We start from the raw sequence: 24,036 nt of genomic DNA on the forward strand, positions 1-24,036 counted from the left end.
ACGGTAAAGTCAGATACAATACAGCTGAATAGGGCCGCACTGGAAGTCAATGGAAGTCAACGATTAATTCATTTCCTGCGCAACGTATCGGAATTAAAGGGTAAATGTGAGGCAGAAACTCTGTGCGGCGATATGTAATGAATATCTTTACATTTCTCGAGATGTTCGAACATAAACTATTTTGGAGGACAAGCTTTTCGAAAAGGAGATAGATATCGGATAATTCCCGTAGAGGATGATAGTACGATAAGAGTGATTCGTAGGAACTTCGTTCATAATACCAACACCAGCGTCCCCAGTATCATATCAGTGAATAGTGGCATTAGTCTCAGTTCGAACAGCGCCAGTATGATTATAACGCTTCGCATTCCCAAGCAATATTAGCCACAGTTATTCGTATGTTGTGACTGATACCAATCTTGACTCACAGACGGTTTCATCTGTGGCTGCTCTGGACATCATCCGCCTCCGATGCTGCGTCGTCAGCACGCCTGGCTGCGATGCGGACGAATCGGGTTCGGTTTCTGGTACTGTCAGGGATTTTCTCTTGGTGGTAGGATTGGTATGGGTTGCACTCAGCGTCGTAAGGCCAACTGAGAAGCTACTAGACCGACCAGTAGCGGTTCCAAGAAAAAATAAAAAACTGACAGCGACTGGGAGAACCACGTGCACATCTATATAGCATCCAATTAATGGTTAATATGCTGACATATTCCACCACTGTCCGCCCCTGGTAGCTGAGTGGTCAGCGCGACGGAATGTCATAGCTAACGGCCCGGGTTCGATTCCCAGTTGCGTCCTGGGTCTATTTTCTCCGCTCAGGGACTGGGTGTTGTGTTGTCCTTATCATCATCATTTCATCCCTATCGACGCGCAAGTCGCCGAAGTGGCGTCAACTCGAAAGACTGGCACCAAGCGACCGGTCTACCCGACGGGAGGCCCTACTCACACATTTCCATTCCATCATTTTCGTACACATGCTCCTGTTGCACGTACGATATTAACTATAGTGTCTGGTAATGTTTACGTGTTAACCATGTAACTATTACTGGACAACAATTCGCAATCGAACGTATTGTAAAATTCAGTCAGACACTTTCACAAATACTGTTAACCTAAGCAAATGAAAGGCAACATGTGCAGGCTGTATTAAATATTTAGGGCCTAGCATATATCACTTTGGCCTCAGCTGTCTCATATACGAGTGTATTTCAATAAATAATACGACTGGTTTTGTTCTCGGCAAGTTTCTCTTGAAAAAATGGGGACATGGTTGTGGGATATCGTCGAATATTCCCCCTTCAGCTCTTATGGTTTTATGAAGTTCCGATAGGTGGCTGTGCTATTCGTAGCCTTCAAAATGTCGTCTGTAAAGAAGGTGCGTTCCAAGCGGAGAGCTGTCATTGAGTTTCCGTTGGCAGAAAACTAGAGAATAGTAGATATTCAGACCAGTTTGAAGAATGTTTACGGATACCTGGCAGTGAACAAAAGCGTGGTGAGTCGTTGGCAGAGGCGACTTTCATAACTGCAACAAGGCCTCGCAGACTAGTCCGATCTGCCGCTTGCCAGCCGGCTGCACACAGCTGTGACTCTTGCAATGTTGGAACGTGGGAAAGCTCTCATTCGAGGTGATCGATGGATCTCAATCAAACACCTCGCTGCTCAATTCTTCGCACCCGAGAGGAGCTCCCAAAACTTCACTGCACTGTTCTTCCTCATCCACCCTACAGCACCTTTCGATATCCATCTGTTTGGCCCAGTGAAAGATACACTCCGTGGGAAGCTCTATGTGGATGATGGGGAAGTTAATGATGCAACGTCGACTATTAGAATGGCGCCAAGAGGGCATATGGGCCCTCCCGTCCTAGTAGGGTGGCATGAGGCTCTCGGATTGAACGGAGATTACGTTGAAAAATAGGACCCCCCTCGTAATTAAAATTATGTTCTAAGGGAGCGAGCGTGCCTGGTTTTTACCGTCACAGGGTCGGAAGCGAGAGTATACGAATTCAGGCAATGGCGTCAACAGCAACTACTGCGCTGCTTAGTCATGTTTCGTTGTTTGTGAATAAGAAATTAACCATTCAATTGCAATAAAATAATTTTGGGAAGTAGACCGCGTCATTACGAAACACTACAACAGCTCAAGTGCCAACATTTCGACCGACTTTGCAGCGATTCTCTTCAGGACGAGTGACTGAATTATTTTATCAAAATTGCCACTGGTCGTGGCAGGCTTCGAACTTACATTAAATTACAGTTTACAGATCTTGTGAGAGTCAAATACCTAACAGCACCTGAAATGTCCCACTAAACATATTTTTAAAAACCTGAATATAAGGGACAAATTAAGTAAGATGTGACGAAATTTTAAATGAACTTGTGATCGAATAACGTCCTTAACATAGCAGGGTGCTCGTTAGGCGAATGCGTGAAATGATAAGCAGGAGTAAGTAAGTCGGGAGTTAATAACCGCGGAGGAAGGAAACACACTGGTAATTCAGATTGCAGCAACGCTAGTAGTAGCTGATAAGACAATAGGGCAGGATACAATCAACGTAAGGACACAACAAACCAGTAGACCGATTATGGTAATGAGAAAGACAAGGAACAGGTCGTCTCCTGGGACGTGGGTGAAGAGTGGGGCTGTCGGCGTGGCGCCCCTGCGTATGAGCGGGTGTGGCGACGCGGCTGACGTAGGAGAACAGTTCCACATATGGCCGCCGCCGTCGCCCGCACCCCGCGAGAGGCAATCTCTTACCCGACACCCGGCCCTCAGCGCCCGTTACACCTACAGTAAATGCGCATTTCCCCATTCTGCCGCCCAATTTATGGCCCCGGGAGAAGCGAGGAAAAAAATACATGGAGCCTTATATCTCTCATTTTTCCTCGTACCACAAGTAATATATCTTTACCTAAGCCCTGCCGCGTTATCCTCATGGTGGTGACGTGCGTAACGAACAATGAAGGAGTGGTTGTTATTGCCTTCCAGAAAGATATGAGAGACGTACTTGTACTTGTTGCATCATAACCTAAACGAAAATAATGAAGGGAACCTCGCTGTCAACCTTGTGAGTAAACCATAAATTTTAAAAAATGGTGGCATTATTCACATGGCGAAAGCTCATACAGTGCTCAGTCCGGTATTTTGTCAGTGGTTAACATAAAGTCACTTCAGAGGTAGGACAAAATAACATTACTGAGGCAAAAGTGGACATCATTAAGAATCAAGTGAACATTTTGTCACCATGCATTACACAGAAACAACTAGAAATTTCTCATGTAATAAATTGCTCCAAAAATTCTTTCTGCCATTCGTAAAGGGTTGCAAACACCAAGGCGAGAGCCTTTGAAGGAAGTCAGCTTATCGCTTAGTGAACATAGACACCTACCATTTGAAATGTACAAGGAATCTCCAAATAATAACTAAACAAAGTATTTTAATTATGTTCATCAAATGAACAGAATCATTGACGATTAAAACTAAATACAGTGAACGTAGAGAGTAAAGCTGCTATCGCAGAAATGGGAATATACTATGGCAGAGCCGGCCGTTGAGGCTGAGCTGTTCTAGACGCTTCAGCCCGGAACCGCCCTGTTGCTACGGTCGCAGGTTCGAATCCTGCCTCGGGCATGTATGTATTTGATGTCCTTCGGTTAGTTAGATTTAAGTAGTTCTCAGTTGTAGGGGACTGATGACGTCAGATGTTAAGTCGCATAGCGCTCAAAGCCATTTGATCCAATTATAAAAAGGAAACCCTTCTTCACACAGTATCCTATAACAAAATATAACAGTAGCATGTATTCCTCTTCAACATAGTGATAACATTTTATTACACTTTTAATTCCACGTTCTCAATGGAAAACGGGTGGGGCAGGGGGGGGGGGGGGTGAGGGGCAGTTGGGGGGTGGAGCTTCTAACAGTAGAAATTATTTGATCATGAATGTGAGCATAGAGATTAAAACTTTATTACAATATTAATTCGACATACCAAACAGAAGATCTGGGTGGGGTGGTGATGGTAGTGGGGGAGGGGGGTAGGGGAGGAACGAGGAACCTTCCTAAACAGAAGACATTTTTTGATGAATGTGAGTATGGAACACAATTCAGAGAAAGCAGGAGGAAACAGTCTTTTCTGAATTCCTGAGGGACCAGTCTTTTGAGATCATCGGTCACTAGTCTTACACATACTTAAAATAACGTAAACTAACTTATGCTAAGAACAACACACACCCATGCCGAGGCAGGACTTGAACCTCCGGCGGGAGTGGCGCCGCAGTCCGTGACATGGCGCCTCAAACCCCGCGGCCACTCCGTACGGCTTTTCTTCAACTAATGTTCAATAGTTGGGTCCAATAAGAGAGAGTCCTGATCTCCAAACATTTCCATAATTACTGGGAAAAAATCCGACATAGCAGACTTCATGTATAAGTGATATTGTAAAACCATATCAGGAATGGTTTGGTACGTTAGAGACCCTATTACAGTACTACAGGAGAAAGTACAGCATGACATATATGAATTTTATATTTGTATTGTCACTCTTTAGGATATACTAAAAGGGGTGGGGGGAGGGTGCTCACCTCTAAAGCGAAATGCATTTAAGATAATGAAAAATATTTATAAGATCTTAGAAATTATAAAATATACATGATAATTCCCAGAAATAACTAACAGGTATTTGTGCGTACTTAAAAACATTTGTTTAGTGAAGGTGCTCAAAAAGTGTGACCATCAGTCTCCAAACACTCCATCCTTACAGAACAAAGAAAACATGTTCACAAAACCAGACTTCGTACCGAGAATACAATTCACCTTGCGTAGTCCATATAAAATCATATCAGAATTGAAATGGTATACTACAAAAAACCAAGTTACAATAAGTCAAAAGCACATACAATGTCATACTTGCGTTGTCATTGCCGGCCGCGGTGGTCTCGCGGTTCTAGACGCGCAGTCCGGAACCGTGCGACTGCTACTGTCGCAGGTTCGAATCCTGCCTCGAGGATGGATGTGTGTGATGTCCCTAGGTTAGTTAGGTTTAAGTAGTTCTAAGTTCTAGGGGACTAATGACCACAGCAGTTGAGTCCCATAGTGCTCAGATCCATTTGAACCATTTTTTTGCGTTGTCATTACTATTGGATCTGCAAAGAAAATAATTGTATATCTGGAAAGTGAAACATTTATGACAATAAATGATAATTATAAGAACCTAGAAATGTAAATCGTACATGACATTTCCATAAGTAACAGGCATTGAACTATATATAAAAACTTGTATTCATTAAGGTGCGCCAGATAGGGAGACCACCGATAGCCAACCAAGCGGAGTGGTGCAATGGTTAGCACACGGCACTCGCATTCAGGAGGACTACCGTTCAAACCCGCGTCTGGCCATCCCGATTTAGGTTTTCCATGATTTCCCTAAATTGCTTCAGGCAGATGCCGGGATGGTTTCTTTGAAAGGGCATGCCAACTTCCTTCCTCATCCTTCCCTAACCCAATGGGACCGAAGACCTCGCTGTTTACTCACCTCCCGCAAATCAACCAACTAACCAACCAACCTCCAAACTTCCCATCATTACAGTAGAAAATCGAACAAACCACATTTACAATACATTTTCCATAGGGTCATTAACTTTGAGTGAAACTTATCAACTCGTATCACAAAATTTTATAACAGCACTCAAATTACAAAGTTAGTAGAGGAATCTACAATATGACATATCTAACATTTATATTTGAGTTGTCATTAATACCAGTGTGCCAAGGAGGAGGGAGGTGTGGAGGAACATCGTGTACAACCAGAGAGTAACTCATATAAAATAATTTACAAGAGTCATAAGAAATACAAAGCAACCTATAATTTTACATAAGTAACAGACGATTATTGAAGTGTAAAAAAACAACCTTTCAGTTCACTTAATGACTGAAATGTATTTCATAATATTGTACTTGAACCGAGTACGAAATGTAGCCCACTGGAGAGAGTGAAGTAAAGCCTAATACTCAGAGATGGCACATATCTATCTTAACATATAGTTTACCAAGTACCCACTTGATTAAAACTGGAATCGCGTTACAAACTTTTTGTAGAAGCCTTCGGTTTTGAAATCTTTTTGTTCGTTTTGAATCATATCAGGGTGCAATTTGGAGCCACAAAAAGTCTCCATCTCTTCAAGAGCGTTCAATATATAGTCCTTTTCACCCTATGTAATAATGTCATATTATCGAAGATACTTACATTTGCACACAAAGAGCTGACTGACTTGTGATTTGGCTTACTAATTTAAGTTACGATGTATTTTAGATTACAAAGTCGGCAGTTTGTCATTTCAATATTACATTTGTAAATATGGAATTTCACGATCTACCTCACTAATGCACAGAGTTTACTTGGCACCAACGATTATAATATACCTTTTAGTAAATTGCTAACATGTATAGTCTGTCTCTGACATCGCATTGTCTTTGACCGTATCTTTGGCTGTTTGGCCTAGTTACATCTGTTGGTGTGTTACTAGCTGTTATAACTGTGGCAAATTTTTTACGTACTATGGTGGGCTTAAAGAGCTTATTCAAATTATGGTATAACTTTCCTGCCGTTTATGCCAGTAAGTGAAATAGCATTTAGTCTCATATTTCCTTGTAAGCTGTGTAATTTCTAATGGTTTGATCTATTCCTTTTAGGCTAAGGTTAATAATGGTCACTGACCGAATCTAGTAGCGAACTGTCCAAAATAAATGACAGCTGAAGGTTTCATCACGGATTTTAACAATTAAAAGTCACTGTTGTTGGATTTGTGAAGGAAAAAAGAGTGCAGGAGCGAAAATTAAAGTTCCGTAAACAGCTACAAACATTTTTCCACGAAGCAATTGACATCTTGTCTGACCGCGGGGTAGATTTATTAAGAGCTACGGCGATTGTGTTTGAAATAACAAACATTTTAATTAGTTTCTCCCATCTGTCTAGATTTCATTTAACTGTCCCTCATATAATTTAAAACGTAGGAATTTTATTCCTGATTTTGTGTATGAGTCCTGTTACACATGAATGTAGTAAAGGAAATAATGAAAGTACAGCAAATACAGCATAGTAATGTATTCTCTATGCGTGTTAACTATTTTTGCATATTACTTAATTTTATACAAGTTCCGAAGGAAGTATATTTTACTTCTCAAACCAGAAATAAAGCGACCAGGACAAAAAACATATTGGTTTATTATTTCTCTGCATCGAAATTTTCAGATGTTCTTTACTACACAGACTTTTTCATAACATGTGCTTCTGATGGGTTCCAGGCTGATGTTAAAACATAAAATTACGAATACTGTAGTATTCTGGTTACGTTAAAGTATGTTGACGTTCACAATTTTCTGATTCCTTAATTACATATTGTGGGGTTATGGTACAAGGATGTTTAGTGTATCACAACTTCGCGTCAATAGACCTTACAATATCACAAAAAAGATAAGAATGGGACACAGGAAAAAGAAAAGAAGGAAGTATTCCCGCAGTAGTATTACACTATCGTGAATAGATGTGGTAATATTGTGAGATTTTAATCCTATGTTTGTCATATAGCAATGGGTTTTCCTTGTTATTTTTCTTCAATATACGGATCATTCGCCGTTCGAGAAGATACGACGCGAACGAAATTGAACTTGTATTCGAAAGAAACAGGTTTCATTTCTCGGTCGTGTCACTTTCACTTGTGTTTTCATCACTGAAACTAACACTTTTCAGGAGATTACAAAGTTGGTTTATCCTTGCAGGCCATTCCAAGTATTCAAATACAGGGGTTTGGTGGGTACTTCCGTAACCAAGATAGGCTAAGTGTTTGGTGTTTCACGGTGCACAGAAATCGAAGGTTTATACCGCATGCAGGGAAGGTAGGAAAATATCATCCACCCAGACGAAAGTGCGTGTTATCACGACAGACAGGCAGCGACGAGGATTGTGGCGAAACGTAAATGGACAACGGCTGAAAACTGACGCAGAACGAAATGTTACACACAAGAACCCTATCAGCACCAAAATAACAAGAACGGAACTACATATCCAATGAAATGCAAGACGAGCTGTAATTACAAAACCACTCGTTAGTGTTGCAGATGTCCGTAACAGGAAGATTTCGTGCCAAGGGCGTAAAATCTGGCCCATGAAATACAGGAAAAATTACATTTGATCGGGTGAGTCTCGTTGTACACTATTTACTGGCCGAATTTACGAACAAAAAATGGAACATGGCAGGGGTTGAGTGATTATCTGGGAAGCCATAATGTGGTCTTCCACGTGCCGCATGGTTATTCCGCCAGGCTGTATTACTGCCAAGAACTGCGCGTCCAGTTTGGCTAATCAGGTCCATCCCATGTTACAATGTTTGTTCTTCTGTTGCGAATTTTTGTTATCATGTACACAACTTGCATCGTGCAGGACTGATTTAGGGAGCACAAGTGTGAACGATTGCACCTCTCCTCACCACCAAAATCACCAGGCTTCAATATTATTGAGCTTTCGTGGTGTACTTTGGAGAGAAAATTGCTTAGTCACGATTCACCTCCATCATCGTTACCTGGACATGCCCTCATTTTGCGGTATCAGATTCTTATGAAAACCATACAGGACCTTTACCTATCCATTCCAAGTCGACTGGAAGCTGCTTTGTATGCCGTCGGGTTTCCCGTGGAATACGAATGCCAATGTGTTGTGTTTCTCGTGTTTCCATTTCCATATTTTTGTCCACCCCCTGTAAATATTTGCCCATCTCACGCATGGCTCTCGATACTGGTTGGGAGAATCACTCTGGTCTTAGTTCGCGATCACTGCAGACAGAGCACAAGCCGACAGTGAGAATCTGCCGGGCAATAAACTGGACGTGATCTTTACAAATGAACCATCACGATATTCGCCTTAAGTGAAGTCGATATAGGATTTGATGCTCGTCCCTCTTTAATGTGTGACTAGTAGATTAACCATTGCAACTGTTTGGTGCATGAATAGGGAGCTGACTCTCAGTTTGAACAATAATGTAGCATATTGCGAACAGATAGGCAAAAAACCCATTATTATATGCTTACACGAGTCTCGAACTACCATTGTGAGCAGTCACATCCTCTTAACGTAAGGAGGTATTCATTGGTTTCTTGTCCCAGCTGTACGACGGCGGGCATGATCCTGCTGCAAACTAAGTTTTGGAAGCTACATTTTGATGTAGGGTATGAGATCCCGTAGTAGCTTTCACTATTCGCTGCTTAATATTTCGGCGTGTAATGAATCACCAGCGGACGTTATACATCTCAAAACCCCTCCACATCAGCTCCATTGCTGAAGATTGGTTTCTGGAATTTGTGCTACAGCTGAAGATGAATGTTTGCACTCTATGCTCTGCAACTCACTCGGTGGTTCCTTTTCATGTTTGCCTATGAGCTGACATGTTACCAACGGCTTAAAAACTTTACGATAGTTCACAATTTCATGGACGATTACGAGTGTCGAAATGTGACTGATCTCAACCCATACCAATACCAACATTTCCGGCAGAAAGGTGATGACCAGTTAGTTGCTCAGCTGCCAAGATGCGGGTTTCACCTACAGTCAACTTGTAGGAGCCTCTCCAAGATATCCTAACCACACTGTCACTACTCGGGAAAAAATTACGGCTGTAGTTTCCCCTTGTTTTCAGCCGTTCGCAGTACCAGTACAGCAATGCCGTTTTGGTTAGTGTTACAAGGCCAGATCAGTTAATCAACCAGACAGTTGCCCCTGCAACTACTGAAAAGGCTATTGCCCCTCTTCAGGAACCACACGTTTGTCTGTCCTCTCAACAGATAACCCTCCGTTGTGGTTACACCTACGGTACGGCTATCTGTATCGCTGAGGCACGCAAGCCTCCCCACCAACGGCAAGGCCCATGGTTCATGGGGGGAGGGGGGAGGGGGAAGGCGCACACATATATAAATTATTCGTGTTAATGGAATATTCCGTCGGTACTTTGTTGAACATGGACATATTAAATATTGAAATACAAATTACGTTCCAGAACAATATTTATTTTATAGTTCCTTATGAACCGACTTTCGGCATTCTATGCAAACCTCAGATAACACTACACAACAGAAGCGACAGTTTGTAGCTATACATAGAGTTTTTAATAAAATAATGTCTACACAGCTCGTTTCGCACAATGTCGATGCCAGAGAGGACTGTCTGCGCTTCGTTTTGAAGAAGCTGACGTTACCACTGTTTCTGTCTAAAATACGAGGGTATTTCGGAAAGTAAAGATACACCGTACGACAGAGGAACAGAGGACAGAGCAAGTTGGCAACAATTGTGTAAATCTTGAACCGTTTGCTTTCTCCTCGCGGTCGTTCGGCAGTTGAGCGTTGCTTTTGGTTGGAGTAGATCGTGTTTAAAATGGGTGCGCCGACTCAGAATCCCGCCAAATGCGAAGTGCGCTCCGTCATACGTTTTATTCGTGCAAAAGGTCAGCGACCAGCGGATATTCACAATTGTTTCTGTTTATGGGAACATTATGAATCGACAGAATGAAACGAAATGGTGTCATTTCTCTAAAGGTAGGACCGATGTTCATGACGATCAAAGAAGAGGTCGGCCATCTGTGATGTCTTATGCCCTTCTTCGGAGAACGGAGGAAGCAATTCGTGCGAATAGTGGTCTCACATTAAAAGAATTGCATCACATCATACCGGACGTGTCAATGACAACTCTTTATGACGTTGTGACTGTCAAGTTATGGTACAGGAAATTGTGTGCGCGCTGCGTTCCAAAACTGTTGCCGGCCGGAGAGGCCGTGCGGCTCTGGGCGCTACAGTCTTGAAGCGAGCGACCGCTACGGTCGCAGGTTCGAATCCTGCCTCGGGCATGGATGTGTGTTACGTCCTTAGTTTAGTTAGGTTTAATTAGTTCTAAGTTCTAGGCGACTGGTGACCTCAGAAGTTAGGTCGCATATTACTCAGAGCCATTCTGAACCAAAGCTGTCAACGGAAGAGCGCAAAGAGCAAAGGATGGGCTTTGCGCTCGATTTCCTCACACGCTATGCTGAAGAAGGTGATGAGTTCCTTGATCACATTGTGACAGGTGACGAGACGTGGGTTTATCACCATACACCTGAACCCAAGTAACAATCAATGCAATAGTACCATTCGAATTCACGAAAAGCCAAGAAATGCAAAACGTCGATTTCAGCGAAGAAAATCATGGCTTCCATATTTTGGGACAGACAACACATTCTTCTGTTGGAATTTATGCCTCCTGGAATAACAATTAATGCTGCTGCATATTGCCAGACTTTGAAACGTCTTCGAAGGGCAATTCGAAACAAACGCAGGGCAATGCTGACAAGTAGCGTCCGCTTGCCTCATAACAAAGGTAGGCCTCACACAGCTCTCGTAACCAAAGCACTAATCAAAAACAATTCAGATGGGACGTATTGGGCCATCCGCCATACAGCCCGGACCTTGCGCCCACCGACTTCCACGTCTTCGGTTACCTGAAGTCACATCTTGGTGGAAAGTTATTCCACGACGATGAAGAGACCAAAGATGAAGTTAAAATGTGGTTCCGAGAACAGGCGGCAACCTTCCATGACTGTGGGATACAATTGCTTGTGCACCGACTTAACAAATGTTTCGATAACGGGGGTGATTATGTCGAAAAATAAGAAATAATCCAGTTAATAAGATGTACCTGACGTTTACTAAATAAATGTTCTATTTAAGGACTGCGAGCCATTGTATCTTTACTTTTCGAAATGCCCTCTATGTTACTATAAGGGAGAACACTCTAAACTAGGAACGTGGGTTTTGCACCTACAGCCGTGTGTGCCTTAACCTGTGGTGTGCCCGTTGTCGTTCCAGCGCACCGGACATGTTGGAACTCGGAGTTCCGGTGCGACAACGGGGAGTGCATCCGGCCCGGCTACGTCTGCGACGGCGTCGTCGACTGCAAGGACGCCAGCGACGAGGCGCACTGCACGCCAGGTCAGTACCGGCCACCCCCTACTCCCGCTTGCCTGGTGGCTCCACCTGCCTCCCTCGATGTCTTCCTTTCACGCAATCCGTTTGTTTATTGCCTTAGACGAAAAGAATTTATCCAAGAGTCTTACAAACTGACCAGTGTCACAAGACGAATGAACAGAAACAGAATACAGACGGTATCAGTATACAGGGCGATTCTGTGATGGTATTCAAAACTTTTAGTGGTGACGGAGAAAGTAATTATATCAGTCTGAGGTGAGGGAACGTGGTCGGGAAACAACTAACGATGAGAACACAGCAAGTGCCAGCACCCTGGTGGAAGAAATGTGTAATCAAGCAAACACGTGTTCGACATATCCGTACATACTCAACATTTTCCCAATAAACGACGCTCGAAATTTTCTAGGTACTTTATAAGCCCCTCATCTGACGGCCGCTATCTGCGGGCGAATTGTGACACAGTGGTTAGCATCGCGGATTCAACATTTTGTGCCACCTTTTCCAAACACGATTATTGTTTTTATATACTTTATTTTCTCTGTCTTCATGTATTTACCCTTATACATAGGAAATTATTACACGAAAGTTTCTTGCGAGATTAGGGGATACAATGATGTTATTTTAACTGTAAAATTACAACTGGATTTCAGAGTAAGTGTCATACACTTATTACAAAATATATGTATGTATGATATGTTGGGGGGTTACAATATTTTTAAATTCTGATATTCTGATATTTCATTCTTATATCAATCCTTATATTAATTCCTGTATTTTATACATATGTGTTCGTGTAGAAAGATTTGCTGCATTCCACTGGATCACACTAATGGTAGAAATATGCGAAACAAAGCTGTTCCGGACATTACGAGCTACGTGTGAGGGCAGGTGTGCCACAGTAACATTTCTTTGTATGAATCATTCGGGATGGAAACGTCGTTGCCCAAGACTTAGCACATTGGCAATAATTCAGCGGAAAACCATTAATAACGCATCACTCTTCCAAACACTGGCGCTTGCAATTAATTGTGAATCAAGCTACACTACAGGAAAAACTATTACACATTATTTTCATATTTTTAACGCATTCATCCGACAAACTATTAGTAAACAGATAAGGATAATTATATGAAAAATGGAAATGAGCGTTTGGCGTCATTGGCCGGGAGGCCCCTTGCGGGGAAGGTCCGGCCGCCTTGGTGCAGGTCTTGTTACATTCGACTCCACATTGGGCGACCTGCGCGCCGGATGGGATGAAGTGATGATGAATACAACACCCAGCCGGGAATCGAACCCGAGGCCGTACGACGGCAATCTGTCACGCTGACCACTTTTTTTTGTTCGATATAGTTCGTTGCGTTTGGTCTGGGCGGACGTCACAAGACATCCGTTCGATTTGATCGTTGATTCCTTGACTCATTTTTTTTTTATTACAGAGAGCACGCAGCGCTCTGACCGAACACGCTGAGCTACCGTGCCGGCTACCGCTCGGCTATCGGGGCAGGACAATTATATATCAATATACGTACAATGCAAAACATTCGTGTAGTGAGCTTATACAGACTTAGGTATATAAATGAAAAATCTAACAATGGGGTTTCGAACAGGGAACGCAAAATTAAGCAGTCATGACGCTAATCACCATTGTGCAGGATAAAAGGTACAGACAATAACTGGAAAATATTTGTAAAACTGTGACCATCATTTTTTCAAAGGCGATCGAGTATCTACCGATAAGCCGAGACTCGTGTCCGCTTATTTTGCCCCTTTTCCACTAACCAAAGTTTCTGGGAAATTGGGTTATGGCATTGACTGTGTTGTCCTGGTGAGACGAAAGTTACACTGATAAGCCAAAACATTATAACCACTGGCCTCTATGGCGTTGGATGCCGCCTGGTGGCGATGCGGGCATGTGACGTGGGAAAAAATCTTATCTAAGCGGTGCAGACATTTACGGGGTATCACCCTAGCGAAGACATGAACTGAAAATGGGGAGGTTCCTTTCAGATTACGTTGATACTATAGCTCCCTACTTAGCACTCATATACATCCGCTCGCTCACCGAGAGATCTGTACCTACAGATTGGAAAATTGCGCAGGTCGCACCAGTGTTCAAGAAGGGTAGTAGGAGTAATCCATTTAACTACAGACCTATATCATTGACGTCGGTTTGCAGTAGGGTTTTGGATCATATACTGTATTCAAACATTATGAATCACCTCGAAGGGAACGATCTATTGACACGTAATCAGCATGGCTTCAGAAAACATCGCTCTTGTGCAACGCAGCTAGCTCTTTATTCGCACGAAGTAATGGCCGCTATCGACAGGGGATCTCAAGTTGATTCCGTATTTCTAGATTTCCGGAAAGCTTTTGACACTGTTCCTCACAAGCGACTTCTAATCAAGCTGCGGAGCTATGGGGTATCGTCTCAGTTGTGCGACTGGATTCGTGATTTCCTGTCAGGAAGGTCGCAGTTCGTAGTAATAGACGGCAAATCATCGAGTAAAACTGAAGTGATATCAGGTGTTCCCCAGGGAAGCGTCCTGGGACCTCTACTGTTCCTGATCTATATAAATGACCTGGGTGACAATCTGAGCAGTTCTCTTAGACTGTTCGCAGATGATGCTGTAATTTACCGTCTAGTTAGGTCATCCGAAGACCAGTATCAGTTGCAAAGCGATTTAGAAAAGATTGCTGGATGGTGTGTCAGGTGGCAGTTGACGCTAAATAACGAAAAGTGTGAGATGATCCACATGAGTTCCAAAAGAAATCCGTTGGAATTCGATTACTCGATAAATAGTACAATTCTCAAGGCTGTCAATTCAACTAAGTACCTGGGTGTTAAAATTACGAACAACTTCAGTTGGAAGGAACACATAGATAATATTGTCGGGAAGGCGAGCCAAAGGTTGCGTTTCATTGGCAGGACACTTAGAAGATGCAACAAGTCCACTAAAGAGACAGCTTACACTACACTCGTTCGTCCTCTGTTAGAATATTGCTGCGCGGTGTGGGATCCTTACCAGGTGGGATTGACGGAGGACATCGAAAGGGTGCAAAAAAGGGCAGCTCGTTTTGTATTATCACTTTATAGGGGAGAGAGTGTGGCAGATATGATACACGAGTTGGGATGGAAGTCATTACAGCATAGACGTTTTTTGTCGCGGCGAGATCTATTTACGAAAATTCAATCACCAACTTTCTCTTCCGAATGCGATAATATTTTGTTGAGCCCAACCTACATAGGTAGGAATGATCATCAAAATAATATAAGAGAAATCAGAGCACGAACAGAAAGGTTTAGGTGTTCCGTTTTTCCCGCTCGCTGTTCGGGAGTGGAATAGTAGAGAGATAGTATGATTGTGGTTCGATGAACCCTCTGCCAAGCACTTAAATGTGAATTGCAGAGTAGTCATGTAGATGTAGATGTAGATGTAGATAAGCGACTTTCACAATGTGCAGATTATTATTACGCAGAGCCTGTAAACGAATATCTCTAAAACGACGAAGCTGGTCGAATTTTCACGTGTTACTCTGGCGAGCATTTATGGAAAGAGGTAAAAGCAAAGTGAGACTACCACTAGGCGCTAAATGGTTCGACTTTCACTACTCTTCACAGAAGGTTGGGTTCGGAGGCTTGTGTTCTCTGAAAAGTACGACACATGGTTATTTGTGGCATCTCTGCCGAAAGAGCACAGTGTTGGTGCACGCACAAGTATTTCAGAGCACCATTCATCGTACATTGTCGACCATGGAGCTCTGCAGCAGTCCAGCCCTACGCGTTCACATGTTGACCCTTCGATATCGTGAGTTATGACTGCAGTGGGCACGGGATCGTAGGGATTAGACCGTTGATCAAGGAAACGCGTCGATTCTTCGGGTGAATTACATTTGTGCTACACTGGGTCCGTGGTCGTCGGCACAAATGCAGTTATCGAGGTGAACGGCGGCTCGAAACGTGCAGCACACCACGGAATTAAGCTGGTGGGATAGAATTACTCTATGGGAAGCACTCTGCTGCGCTTCCAGCGACATGTGACAATAATCGAAGACGCAGTAGTAGCTGTGAACCACCTGCATCCCCTTCATGCTAGATATCTTCCTTGATGCCAATGTCATCTCTCATCAGCATAACTGTCCACATTTCGTAGCCAGAACCACTCTACAGTAGTTTGAGGAGCATTATAATGAACTTACGTTGATGTTTCTGCGCAATATTCGCCCGATGTAAATCATATTGCACCCATCTGGGTCGCTGTCGAGCACCATCGTAAGAGTACGCAGATCAGCGGCCCGTTATTTACGCGAATTACATGGCCTGCGAGAAGACATCTAATGCCATATACCTCCACAAACCTACGAATAAGCTGTCTGAAGCCGGACACTCAGAATCAATGATGCGTTTCGTTCCAAAGACCGACAAACAAGCTATTAAGCAGGTGGTCATAATGTTTTGGCTCGTCTGTGTATTAGCGAAAATCGTTCTGATGCCTCTGATAGTGGACCCGTTCTACTGTAATCTCTTTGCTTTCCATATTTCGAGAAGAGGTAAAGTGTTCATAGCAGTTAATATATACATTTTAATACCCATGTTATTAGTTTTAGTTATGTCATGTTCCGTAGATCATTTTCCCGATTACATTACCGGGATGATGTGGAACAAGTCAGATTACTGAAATTTTTAGTTCTATACATGCAACTACAATTAGAAGTACAAAGGTAGAATTTTTTTACCATTTCTGAAATAGAAACTCGTCCATGGAGTAGAAGGAGTTGTCCAAAAGGAATGATTTTAAGCTAGATCTAAAACTTGATCTGCTAACCTGCCAGACATTTTATGTTGTTGGGCAAATGATCAAAGATTTTTGTTGCTGAATAATGTACTCCTTTTTGAGCAACTGACAGCTTCAATAACGGATAGGAAAGGTCATTTTTCCCTCTAGTATTGTACGTATGAACATCACTGTTCTTCTCGAATTCAGATGGATTATTTATAACGAATTTCATTAGCGAATTTATATACTCTGATGGTGCAGTTAAAATACCTAGGTCCTTGAAACGGTGCCTACATGACGTCCTTGGGTGAACACCACTAATTATTCTCACTGCTCTCTTTTGTGCAATCAATAGTTCATATCTAAGTGGTGAGTTACCCCAGAAAACTATTCCAGAAGAGATTATTGAGTGGAAATATGCAAAGTGCGTTAGGAGGCTGATCTGTTTATTACCAAGACTAGCGATTATACGAAGAGCTAAAGAAGCTGAACTTAGTTGTTTGAGAAGCTCAGTAATATGCTTCTTCCTGTTCAAGTTGTCATCAATGTGACCACGCAAAAATTTGGAGAAATATACCCTGTTAACTGAGCCCTTTTCATATGCTACTTCAATAGTCGGTATGACTCTTTTCCGTGACAAACCTGGATGTAGTCAGTTTTTTCAAAGTTAAGTGAGAGTCCATTTTCTGAGAAACACTTAAGAATTGTGTGAAAGATATCCTTAACAATATATTCAGCTGCCTTTTCTGGAATAGGATTTATTATAACACTCGTGTCATCTGCACAAAGTACTAGTTCCGCTTGCTGAACGTTAAGTGGGAGGTCATTCACATGAATAAGGAACAGTAGAGGTCCTAAAATTGAACCCTGCGGGACTCCCTTTGTGATAACTCCCCATTCATTAGAATTTACTACCCTCCCAACATTATTTGTGTTATTCAGCACAAATTGTTGTTTTCTGTTCATTAAGTACGATTCAAAAAATGGTTCAAATGGCTCTGAGCGCTATGCGACTTAATTTTTGAGGTCATCAGTCGCTTAGAACTTAGAACTAATTAAACCTAACTAACCTAAGGACATCACACACATCCATGCCCGAGGCAGGATTCGAACCTGCGACCGTAGCGGTCCCTCGGTTCCAGACTGTAGCCCCTAGAATCGCACGGCCACTCCGGCCGGCAAGTATGATTCAAACTATCTGTGTATATAGCCTTCAGTTCTATAAAACCAGAGTTTTTCTAAGAGTGTGACATGAACAACACAGTCAAATGCCTTGGAGAGATCACAAAAAATACCAGCTGGTGATAATTTGTTATTTAGGGCTTGTACTATTTGATGGCTAAATGTGAAGATAGCATTCTCAGTCGAGTAATCCTTCCGGAATCCGAACTGTGACATACTGAGTAAATTATTTTCACTTAAATGTGAGACTACTCTTGAATACATCACTTTTTGGAATATTAGACAACTTTCGCTTATTTTTTACCAATACTACCTCCTCTAAAAATATGGAAAACAAAGAATTTGCAGTAGAAGAGGTATCACAACGATTTTCGATTATAAATTGCGACCTTGTCGTCCCTGGACAGAGGTCCCTTACCCTACATTGATACACTTACCCTTCTCCATTACCCCTGAAAGTATGTCATGGAATCACTGCGTTGGGAGTTGGGTGGTATGCTACTCGTAAGTTGATTGAATGCAGCAAAAGAGTGGCACGGCATAGGCGAAGCTGTTACCACAGCGATGGGTCCACATCACCGTACCTTAATGTCTGCAACATTCACAATTCTTCATCACTAAACATATGTGCCATGTCTCTCTGTTATCAGACAACTACAAGCGCTGAGAAGAAAAGTAAACCCGACGCAGAATGGACCAGTACTAAATAGAAGCATGAGAGTAAAGAGTGAACTGGAAATTACCGTTGTCAACGGCAGGTACAGCGAGTAAGCAGAATACGTTATTTATTTGCAAACGAGACAAATTGTTCATACCCACTGTTGTGCAGTTATTTCCAGTTGAACAAAAATACAAAGGTAAATTCGGATACGAAATCAGCGTAAATGTAATTAATCTGTAGCGAACCACCGGATCACGGATATATACTCATAAAATACCCTTAAACAACCTTCAAAGTCTTAACACTGGAATTTAAGTTCAGTTTATGTAGACAGATTCAGGGTGATTCCATGGTGATGTTACAGTCTTTCAGGGGTGTCGGAGAAGGGTAAATCTGTTAATTCCTAGTAATGGGCCCTGGTCGGAAACAAACGAGCCGAAAGTTACAAGTGAAAATCATTGATATCTCTGACCTTGGAATGCATGTATCGGCGTTGTTGATGTTAAGGTTGTAGGATAGATAACTTTCAAAAGTGGTAGTGTGAACCAAAACAAGAAAGAAAGATGAGTGAACATGAGCTGTAAAATCCACACCATAAGAGCTAGGAACACTTGTTTTTCTTCGCTACTGTGAAACACTTCCTTTCTGCTGAGAAAGTGCCCATAGCTCTTAAGATATCTATTTTAGTGCCCATACCTTTTCCCTTGTTTTGGTCCATACTACCACCTCTGAAAGTTGCCTGCCTTACAATTATAGCAACAACAGTACCGGTAGCCCGTATATATTGCACTGCCAGAAGTGCCGGAACGGTTCTCGCTTATAGATTTCCACTCCGACGTTACCGGACCAAGACCCTTACCTGAAATTGATACATTTACTCTTTTCCATTTCCTCTGAAAGTTTGTAACATCATCCAGGAATCAGTCTGTATACAGTGTCAGGCAGGAAGAAAAGAACGTGCTTTGAGGGATGATAATGACCTTGAATAAAAAAAGATCCTCCTAAAATGTGTCCTATTCTTAACAATTTCCGAGGAGACTAATGAAAACAAAGGGAGACAGGACAAATGCAGGAGTACTAATGAAACGTTGTGATCTAATGTTTTGTTTAATTGTGTACATTTCCTCAAGAAAGATGCTCAAGAAGTCCACCGTTAATTGCAAAGCGTTTTGCAACTCTAGTAGAAGCTGTTGTATTGGTGATCTCAGTTCATTCGTAGGTCCGTTAGTGGAGCACACACGTTTAAAATACGATCCAAGAGAAGTGCGTATTGAAATGGACGGTAAAGACAATACTACGAGGCCTAATGCGGCTTTGGTCGTATGCGAATCTTACTGTTGGTGCAGAAGGACATGACAGTGACGCCTGTGATTTTCAAAGAGCTATCCGTCGGATATGGATGGGAAAAGGGCATATGTTTGAAGTTTTTTGTTCGGAGTAATCAATGCTCTCCCCCTTCAAAGCACGTATCTTTCCTCTTGAGTCACCCTGCGTAACGTTCCTTTCGTGCTACCAGCGATTTGTAGCAGACACCAGCTTTTCTTCTAACTCGCCGGAACACGCCTGCTTGGCTCACTTGTTGAATATCTACTACGAACACTCACTAATACCAGAATGAGAATATCTCTCTGCAGTGGAGTGTGCGCTGATCTGAAACTTCCTGACAGATTAAAACTGTGTGTTGGACCGAGACTCGAAATAGGGCCTTTGCCTTTCGCGGGCAAATGCTCTACCAACGAGCTACCCGAGTAAGATAGGAGACGAGCTACTGGCAAACGTAAAGCTTTGATGATGGGTCGTGAGTCGTGATTGGGTAGCTCAGTTGGTAGAGCACTTGCCCGCGAAAGGCAAACGTCCCGAGTTCGAGTCTCGGTCCGACACACAGTTTTGCTCTACTAGGAAGTTTCACACTCACTAATACGTTTGCGCTCTGTGAGGCAGCTGTAAGTCCCAAAAAAATATGCTCACAGGGAAAAAAAATTAGACACTCTCTCAAAAGGCCACACTGGTCAGTTTGTAGCGTTGTAGATGGCGCAAAACGGGCATAAGGTGGATGGTTTAGAGTTGGTAACTGACGGTCATATGGCGTAAGCGTGGCAGCGAAGTAATGCGCGTATGTTCCATTCTGTTATACGGTATCAGTGCAGTGAAATGGGTCGTCGTGGAACATGCCGGTAGCATTAAGGAATTATCATGTACGGACGCGCCCATGACCACACCGTCGAAAGATTTTCCCGATTTCTTAGCGTATCAGCACGTCGCTCTTGAGGAAACAAGATCGACAAATTTCCGGAGTAATCCAAGGAACTGTGATATGTTTAAAACATATATCGGTTGTAACATGACTACATGGGTAATATTTTAGTGTGTTTAGAGGAGACCAAAGAAACACATTTTTAAGAGACTGTCATAGGTGCATCGTTTACCCATTAGGGGCCCATGAAGGTTTCATGTCCAGAGATGGAGTGTGTTTGATATTGTTGTAGAGATGTTGCTGGAAACATCATCCGTTGCCATTTGTACACATCTGGCATCTGCGTGCCAACCAGATTTTTCACAAATATTGGCTGCATCTTCAACCAAACCGGCAACCAGCTCTTGTGGTGTGTCAGTCGGAGTCTCGAGCACCAAACGTTTCATGTCTTCCGCAGAAAGAAGTCCATAGTACGTGTTCGGCAAAAAGTGGTGGACACCGTACTGACAGTCCCTTCTATATTCCATGACTGGGGACAATATTGTCTAAATGTTATCTTACATTAACGGCAAAGTGTGATGAAGCCCCTTGCGTGCTGGAACCATAATCGTTGCGTGACTCTCCAACATTTCTTGTAATACGCCACCGAGAAAAAAATGGTAAATTCCTCCGTGAAGCCTGATAGGAAAAAGCAAACAATACCAGCTATCAAATTTAAGATAAATCTTTGGTGACTCTGGAATACAAGAATTGCCATAGGATTTTCCAACTGCCTCAAATAGCTATAGTGGCTATTAAATATTTCTTCCATTGTGAACGCAGCTTCATCAGTTTGGAAATCATGGATGTTTACTGTTCGGTGCAGACTCCAATGGCAGAATTCCATATTCTGGCGAACGTCGTCAGATAATAGGTTGCACTTTCTGACAGTTGAATGGATACATACTTATCTTATGCACGAAGCTCCACACATTGGGGTTGGAGGTATTTAGCACCTGGGATATGTATCTTTACTGGTGTTGCTGATGTCCTCAGATCGCTGTAATGCAGCTACCTCAAAGTGAAAAGTTCGCACATTACGACGTGTACCATTTTACCGTCGTCGAGTCTACGGGATCTTCTTTAACGAAGATGGCCCTCCAGTCTTTGAAATGTGAAACGATTTGATAATGTTCTCACTGGAAATCGATCTACATACAAGAACCATGCTACTCAACAGTTGCATCGTTCCTCTACATATATCTGGTAATTTTAGATAAATCGGTTATAGTGTATTCAGCCCCGGAACGAAACAGTGCCAGCAGTGATGAAAACATATCTTCCCTAGAAGTAAGACGTAACTCAGTCGCAAATCAGATTCCAGTGTCAACTTGTTACATGCGAAACAGTCAAACAGTCAAAACAACGGTGAACGTTGAACAAAGAGATGTCCAGCAACAAACTCTTCAAGGACCCATAAATGGTGCGCCTTTGACATTTGTGTCACGCAGAAAAGTGTTCCTTTTTCTCCTCTCTAAAGACTCTACAATTTCGTATAGGTAGCTTTTTTACACCCTGTGTAAATGATTACGTCGGAAGCTCCATGAGGTTGTTCGTAAATGGCGCGTATGTCACAGTAGGCAGCAGTGCCAGAAGAAAAGTAACAAGACTTGTAGTGGTTGGTGCAGGAACTGCAGATGAAATAGAACACAATTTAATGTAACGTATTGCGCATAAACAGGAAAAGACATCCACTACTGTACGATAACACTAATGGTGACATATCACTAGTAATTGTAAATACTGTAAAATTTCTAGGGCTTGTCACCCGGTGATTCTTGAAGTGAAATGATCCCATAACACAAATTGTATGAAAAGCATTCTGAGATTCATTGAAGAAATGTGAAGGAAACATGAATTACCCGTGAAAGAAGTGTCCTATGAATCACAGTCCTACAGATTCGTATGTATTGCTTATCCTCCTCACTTACCATATAGGATTATTAGAACAGATAGAAAAGATTCAATGAATACCGGCGCGCTTCGTCACATATAACACACTAGGGGAGTACTGTACTAGCAGTTCCACTCTGTAATGCTAGCCCTTTACCAGGATTTAAGTTATCGTGTGCTAATTGGAGGCTGGTCGGTCTTTGTATCGTGCCCTGAATGATTTAAGCACTGAAATCAAAATATGTCATTCTAGTGAAAATCGAACCAGCGATCTGTTACAACTCAGTACAAACGTGGGGTATAAGGTGTGCCGTAAACGTGTGTGGTAAAACAAAATAGACGGTCTCCACATTAATTTGGGCACAAAGTAATTTCAGCCAAGTGTATAACGAGAATTAAAGCAACTGCTGAATTAAAAAATGTTTACTTCAATAAGAAATTTGTTTAGCTTTTGGACACGAAGACGACAGCATGTACAAGCGATGTAAACAGTCATGACTTGATATGTTTTCAGTTTAAGTAATTATGGCAGCAACTACATCACGCTTACATATACTAATGTCTTTAAGGTGTAAAAAGAGAATGTTGCTTGCACTATGTTACTTAATGGGGCAACAGTACTAACCAGTCTTACAAACTCACTTTTGGTAAACAGTAATTTCTGAAATAGTTGCCGAGCGGTCGCCTCAACTAACGTGGACACCAGTTATTTTCATTGATTGTTTCTAAGGTTTTACATTGCACAGATAATGTTATGTAAGAGTACAAGGATAGTGTGAATCTATTACTTATTAATTTAAGTATTTGAAAACAAACTAAATATACGAACATTTGGTTAACTTCCACTGCTAATTTAATGATTCACTGACTATGTTATACGAAATTATTCTACATCATACTACGTTTCTCTCTAACACTTTTAACGTTTAATAATACCAACAAAAATACATCAGCATAAATATACAGATGCACTGTTGGCAAAAATATTGAACACGTGGTAGTGCTTTGGCCACCTGTCTGTCATGGTCTAGGATCAGTAGGGTACTAACAGGCTATACTAGTAAATTTTAACAAGTCATACTAGTAAATTTTACATTGTCTGAAATAATTTCAATCATTGTTTGAAGTAATTTATCTCTATAGGGTTCTCAAGTAGATGTTCTTTCACTATGAATAGAAATTACAAATTTTAAAAAACCACATGGAATACTTCACATAAAAGACTACATGCAAAATCAAATACTATTGCTCCAGGCATCTTCACACTACTTTCAATTACACAATTATCATG

General features: G+C 42.1%; 1 protein-coding gene across 1 annotated transcript in view; it reads left to right on the forward strand.

Annotated features, from left to right (window-relative positions):
• LOC126335869 (G-protein coupled receptor GRL101-like) overlaps positions 1–24,036 on the forward strand; it is a 697,223-nt gene that overhangs the window by 423,339 nt on the left and 249,848 nt on the right. Inside the window, exon 6 of the mRNA XM_049999341.1 lies at positions 11,879–12,001. Coding sequence (XP_049855298.1) covers positions 11,879–12,001 — 123 coding nt within the window. The remainder of the gene's footprint in view (positions 1–11,878; positions 12,002–24,036) is intronic.

This window comes from Schistocerca gregaria, chromosome 2 (genome assembly GCF_023897955.1).
Source record: "Schistocerca gregaria isolate iqSchGreg1 chromosome 2, iqSchGreg1.2, whole genome shotgun sequence".
NCBI lineage: Eukaryota > Metazoa > Arthropoda > Insecta > Orthoptera > Acrididae > Schistocerca > Schistocerca gregaria.